Source organism: Solanum dulcamara, chromosome 8 (assembly GCF_947179165.1).
Source record: "Solanum dulcamara chromosome 8, daSolDulc1.2, whole genome shotgun sequence".
NCBI classification, from domain to species: Eukaryota; Viridiplantae; Streptophyta; class Magnoliopsida; order Solanales; family Solanaceae; genus Solanum; species Solanum dulcamara.
In genome coordinates, this window is record NC_077244.1 from 73,969,421 (window position 1) to 73,976,195 (window position 6,775).

The 6,775-nt window shown below is 36.6% G+C and overlaps 1 protein-coding gene across 1 annotated transcript; it reads left to right on the forward strand.

Moving 5' to 3' along the window:
* The first annotated feature begins 1,096 nt into the window (after positions 1–1,096).
* LOC129899195 (uncharacterized) lies at positions 1,097–6,466 on the forward strand. Its single transcript, XM_055974056.1, has 10 exons — positions 1,097–1,225; positions 1,354–1,600; positions 2,991–3,195; positions 3,499–3,589; positions 3,677–3,822; positions 4,557–4,800; positions 4,900–5,004; positions 5,091–5,273; positions 5,360–5,564; positions 5,827–6,466. The coding sequence occupies exons 1-10, from the start codon at positions 1,136–1,138 to the stop codon at positions 6,312–6,314; spliced, it is 2,004 nt and encodes a 667-aa protein (XP_055830031.1). The 5' UTR covers positions 1,097–1,135; the 3' UTR covers positions 6,315–6,466.
* Positions 6,467–6,775: the final 309 nt, after the last annotated feature.

The window sequence follows — 6,775 nt, forward strand, 5'->3', positions numbered from 1 at the left end:
TATGAAAAAAAATATCTACTTCACAATACTTCAAACCTTGTCTTTGAAGATTCGACAAGTCGAGCACCCCCAACAAGTTTCTAAGCAGGGTGCATTTTTAGATAGTGAAATTTTATAGATAAATCCATATTAGGTTTTTTATTAATCCTTAAATTCATGATATATTGACCAAGTCAAATTATTAGATAATAAAGTTGGATCAATATTTAAGTTAAATTATATGACTTAAATGAAGTTCAAATTATATTTGGGCATGTCAGCAAAGTTGACAAGACGAACCCAACTCATGCTCTTCTAATCCAAGGTCCTGTAAAATTACTTGAAGTCCAAAATAAACCAAAAAACCCTAGCACACACCTATAGGGGTCTTCATAAGACTAGAAAGAAAGACAGATGAAGAACAAGAAGAAATACATAAAAACGCTCTGCTCTTCAGTGGTGGTCCCAAGTCTTCCGCATACAGAAGTCTTCGTCTCTAAGTTGTGAGCCGCAAATTTCCATACCTCTGCGATTGTGATCAAAGCTTGGCTCCGCATTCGTAGTAAAGTTCCAACAAGTATTCCGTCGATTCAAGAATAAAGCAAAACTCTTGAGTTGACAATCTTGCGGAGAAATATTAGAGGATTACGTCTTTTCATTAGATTTTATAAAGATTGTAACCTTCACATAAATTCTTGATATAAATATCAATATTTGTTGCTATTTTTCTTTCTTGATTACTATTTTTCAGGAACGAAACTTAGTCGCATACAAGGAGTATATATGAGCCACTTTTATAATAATAAAGGATAAATGTGAACCACTTTTGAACGAGGAGTATATCAGTTTTAAATTGTAAAGTTTAGGAGTATATCATGCTTTTTTTTCACTATTAAATTTAGAACCCAGTTATTAACACTTAAAGTAGTAATTTCAAAACCCATAAAATTGGTTGCTCCTCCCTTAACTAGAGGTCTCGGGTTCAACCTGGGTGAAGAAAAATTCTTGGTAGGAAGCGCTTCCCACGAATGGGGCCCTACGCGATGCGAACCAGAATAGTCAGGCTCCAATACGGGTAACGAAAACCTAGTGGGAAAACAAAAAAAATCATAAGATTGAAATCCTTACTCGCCTCTACCAAGTACGCTGTCACTCAATGTGCATGGTGTGTGTAATGTGTATATATACTGACCAACTCCTGCTTATTCTCAACAAAATTGCTTGTTTCAAAGTAGAAGCTCAACAAGTAAGTTATCCATTTCTTGTTTATAGCTGTTTCTTTTTTCATACTTCTCAACAAACTTGTTTCTTGTTTGTTCACATTTTTTTTGTAATGCTCTTCAATGTGTGCTATTCTTTTGTGAGTTTTACCAGATTGTCCAAGAAGAAGGCACAAAAAGAATGGGAAGTTTTTCAATAACCATGAAGGGTTTTGTGTTGTTCTGCCTATGGGCAGTGATTGCGGAAGCGGAGTACCTAAAATACAAAGACCCAAAACAGCCAATAGGTACAAGAATTAAGGACTTGATTAAAAGGATGACTCTTGAGGAAAAGATTGGTCAGATGTCTCAGATTGATGACAGATTAGCCTCAGATTATGTTATGAAGCATTATTTCATTGGTATGTTTTGAAAAATTCATTCTTTATGTGTTTATAGTGATGTTTATAATCGGAAACAACCTCTCAACCCAATAAAAGTACGAGTAAGATTTGCATTCATCCCACTGTTATCAAAGGCGCGCTTAAGCCCTAAAGTGAGGCTCAAAACGTGTTGAGCGCTTCACCTCGCTTAACGTCCTCTTCAGTGTCGTCATCAAGGTTCTAAGGCATACTTTCCTTTCCAATGAACCTCTTTTTAAGAGTCGACGCCACTAAACAATTGATATTTCACTTTATCGTAATTGTTTTTCAATTTCTTTGTTTATAAATTTGTCATTCATGCTTATAAATTATTAATCTTGGACTAACATATATATTTGTATTTTTTCTCCCCTTGCGCCTTTTTTTTGTTAAAGTCCACGCTTTATCTTCGCTTTGCGCTTTAATCCCCAACAGACCTTAGAGTTTTTTTGTGCTTTTTGCTTTTGATAACACTGGTTCATCCGAACCTCTCCATACCCCGCTTGTGGATTTCATTGAGTATAGCTGCTTATTATAAATGTCATACAAATTACAGAAAACTGATCTAAATCAAAGTGATTGATCCTAGGATGATAGAATCTTTTGTAATAACATTGGTGTTTAAATGAATGGAGCCTTGGAGCAAGAATAAAGTTGTTTATGTGTGAAATACGTCACGTGGTTTGAACTGTGAATAGAAATACTAAAGTTGTTTATGTCTGACGTACGTCACATGGTTCGAACCGTAAATTTAGTCACGGCTTGTCTCAAGGTAGGTTGCCTACATCACACCCCCTTGGGTGCGGCCACTCTCCAGATTGTGCGTGAACTCCGGATGCACAAGACATGGATTCAGCAACTTATGCTTGTTTCAGGGTAGGACACCTACGTCACACTCCCTTGGGGTGCTTCCCTACCCAAAACTCTACGTGAACGCGAGATACTTCATGTACTGGGAATTGCCTATGTTATACCAAAAGATTTTATCTTTTTAATCCTATTTTGAGGGAAAAAAAGATATTTAAAGAGAACATGGGAAAGGGGGTAGCCTACTTTCTTTATCCATTGTTATCCTGCATATTGTAGTTCATTTTATCTCTAGATTGACATGACCAGTCTTAAAAACATGCTCGTATGTTCACCAGATATTCCAGAACTTTGCTCATTTGTTGTTAGAAATATCACGTTTTTAGATGTATATTTGATTACATATGTTATCTCATACAGCTTACAGAAGAGTGATTCTAAATCAGGGTGCTTTATCGTGAAAATGGAGGATCTTTGTTTTGTAATAACATATGCATATTATGGAAACAAGAAAAAGGGGATTGATCTGCCTTTTACTGTAGTGCATATTGGAATTCATCTTTTATAAAAATTCTTCTGGCAGGGGGTGTGTTGAATATTCCAGTGAATGTTACTGCACCTAACGCTTCTGCTGAGGATTGGGTGAATAAGGTAAACAACATTCAAAAGTATGCTCTTTCGACCCGCCTTGGTATTCCAATGATTTATGGGATTGATGCAATTCATGGACACAACAATGTCTATAATGCAACTATCTTTCCTCACAATATTGGGCTTGGTGTCACCAGGCAAGTATATAAATTATGCATCTGATTTTTGTTCTGACTATTGGAAGGTACTAATTTTGTGTGCTTTTAGAATGTAGTGAGAGCTCATCTTCTAAATTTGATTAATAAAGATGCATGATAGGTAGTTTTCACATTTGTCAATCATTTGATACCTTAGGATCAAGAAATGATCCTCAGGAGGTCAATTATGTTCCAAAAAGAAAATAATCCGGCTATTTATTTTCAACTTCTCCTAATGCTTCGTGAATCTCCTGATGCTTGTATTTCACCTATTTGAGTTAAAAATTTGTAACTTTAATGCAGGGACCCTGCTCTTGTGAAACGGATTGGTGCTGCAACTGCACTTGAAGTTAGAGCCACAGGAATCCCATATGCTTTTGCTCCCAGCATTGCAGTAAGTTGATATGATATTATTTAAATGAAGTTTTTGGTAAAGTTGCATTTCAATTTCTTTTTTATCTGAATCACTGTGTTATGGTAGGTTTGCAGAGATCCTAGGTGGGGCCGTTGTTATGAAAGCTACAGTGAAGATGTCAAAATTGTGCGAGCCATGACAGAGATAATTCTTGGTTTACAAGGAGATGTGCCAGCTAATTTTAGCAAGGGTGTTCCTTTTGTTGGAGGAAAGTATGAATCTTTATCACTTTTCACATCTACTACTTTCCTATTCCTATTAATGATTTACACCAGTTGCATGCTTAGAAATGAAAATGAAGATCACTTCATCAAAAAACAAAAACAAAAAAACAAATGATGATTATGTTACAAACTCCTTAATAAGCATAAATTTTTTTATGAGAAGGCAACAAGACTGGTGGGACTTAGTGACCTTTATTAGTATCAATCTGTCATTTATTCACTTCACATGGAATTTTCTGTTATACTGGGCAAGTTTGGATTTGATGATCTAAGAATCAATGCTATTGACCAATGCTTGTTGGCCACAACATATAACTGGTCCTATCATGGTCAAGTATATACAGTAATTATCTTGACAATGACCTTTATCTTTGTATCAAAAATAATATAACGGTTTAAGTATTGTTAAGTTATGTTAAAGTGAGTTAAAGTATTTTTCAAGATAATGTTTTTTGGTACTAGAATAATTGTAAACATGTTTCTATTTGAGTAACTGGTAAAATTGTTGTCATGTGACCAGGAGTCACGGGTTCAAACCTTGGAAACAGCCTCTGGCAGAAATGCAAGGTAAGGCTGCGTACAATAGACCCTTGTGGTCGGGCCCTTCCCCGGACCCTGCGCATAGCTGAAACTTTAGTGCACCGGACTGCCCTTTTTTTTTTTCTATTTCTGTTGTCCTTTGTTGTGGAACATTTGCTTGATTGTACTTTAAACTGGTTAAGGTCAAAGGTAGCAGCCTGCGCCAAGCATTATGTGGGAGATGGAGGCACACTGAGGGGAATCGATGAAAATAACACTTTAATAAACTCAACTACATTAAATGGCATCCACATGCCTGCATATAATGATTCCATCTTAAAGGGTGTTTCAACGGTGATGGTGTCTTACTCAAGCTTGAATGGGGAAAAGATGCACGCTAACCGCAAGCTTGTCATGGACTACCTAAAGAACAAGCTCAACTTCAGCGTAATAATGATTAGCTCGACTCATTCAGAATCAGTAAGTTCAGGTCAAGTAAGGATATATCCATGTATAACACCTATTTTGGCCTTGCATCTTTTTCAGGGTTTCATCATTTCTGATTCGGAAGGCATTGACCGGATTACAAGCCCACCTCATGCTAATTACACTTATTCAGTTCAAGCTGGAATTTTAGCAGGAATTGACATGGTTGGTTTGTTATGTTTGATCTCGAATCATTTTTATCAACATGATAGTTTTAGTTACTCTATATGATTGTTTCGTCTATGCTGCAGGTTATGATTCCAGTGAAGTATGAAGAATTTATTGATAATCTGACTCTCCTAGTGAAAGCTAATATCATTCCCATGAGCAGAATTGATGATGCTGTAACGCGGATATTGAGAGTTAAGTTTACCATGGGTCTCTTTGAGAACCCACTGGCTGACCTAAGCTTGGTAAACCAACTTGGTAGCCAGGTAACTTTGATATTCAGAAACTGTTTCAATTCTTGGGATCTAAGTCTGTTACGTGTGATCTATGATGCTTCAACGCCTCTCTGCAGGAGCATCGAGAGTTGGCAAGGGAAGCAGTAAGGAAATCACTTGTCCTTTTGAAGAACGGCAAGAGCACTAGTAGTCCATTACTTCCCATTCCAAAGAAAGCACCAAAGATACTTGTAGCTGGAACTCATGCTGACAATTTGGATTACCAATGTGGAGGCTGGACAATATATTGGCAGGGCAACCCAGGCAATGATTTAATAGTTGGTATGTCTTCTCATGTCTTGTAGTGTCCATTTCACCACAAGTGACATTTTTGGGCCCTCTTTTGGTAAGGAATCTGCTATTTCGCTAGATAGCAGAAACATGCCTTTTCAGGTTTTACTAATTCCATTTTTTCGTGGGAGGTTAATTGTTGGACCTGATAATATGAAAATTCTTTTACATGACAATGTATAGAAGTTAAACTGATAATTGTTGGACCTGATAATATGACAACTCAAATGTAGCATTATTCTACATTTGACAGGAACCACCATTTTAAGCGCTATCAAGAAAACTGTAGATCCGTCCACGCAAGTAGTGTACCAGCAGAATCCTGATGCAAACTTTATGAAGTCAAACGAATTCGACTATGCCATTGTTGTAGTAGGTGAAGTCCCATATGCAGAGTGGTATGGTGACAGCTCAAATCTTACAATACCAGAACCTGGTCCTAGCACTATTAACAATGTCTGTGGGGCTGTGAAATGTGTTGTAGTTGTCATCTCTGGTCGTCCAGTCGTGATAGAACCTTACGTCGATAAAATAGATGCACTCATCGCTGCTTGGCTTCCGGGGACTGAAGGCCAAGGTGTTGCAGATGCTTTATTTGGTGACTATGGTTTCACTGGTAAACTTGCTTGGACTTGGTTCAAATCAGTTGACCAGCTTCCTATGAACGTAGGTGATGACCACTACAATCCCCTCTTTCCCTTTGGATTTGGACTCACAACTCAGCCAGTGAAGATGAATTAATAGACAGTATTGATACTATAGTGTGTACTTGCAATAAAAGCTAGTAGTAAGTTATTATCATTAATAAAACTGGAAGAAAGAGCAGAAGGCAGAAAATTGTATTGAGGGCTTCCCTTTGAATATATATTATTATTATTATTAATTGCTATTAATTACGATTTTGATGGGTTGTTACTGCTACAAAAGTATTTGTAGGGTGGTCATGTCTCTTTAAATTTGAGAGTACTTAAGACAAAAGATAAATCAAAGGACGAAATATAATTTCCCAAAGAAACAACAAGGTTTTAGAAAATACAATGCTTAAAATTTCCACAAATGGAGTGGGTCATAATGCTAGATCATTTTCCTTTATTTTGTAATCTACTAGAAACTAACCAGTATTAGTATTAAACATATTGAAAACTATGTAGACTCATTCACTTTTTTATAAAGTATACTGAATACATGGGAAATCCCCTAAT

Coding starts and splice junctions, on each gene's coding strand:
- LOC129899195 (XM_055974056.1), top strand. CDS start 1,136: ATGTGCATGGTGTGTGTAATGTGTATATATACTGACCAACTCCTGCTT. Junction 3,823..4,556: donor GTTCCTTTTGTTGGAGGAAA/GTATGAATCTTT, acceptor AAACTGGTTAAG/GTCAAAGGTAGCAGCCTGCG. Junction 5,005..5,090: donor TTTTAGCAGGAATTGACATG/GTTGGTTTGTTA, acceptor TCTATGCTGCAG/GTTATGATTCCAGTGAAGTA.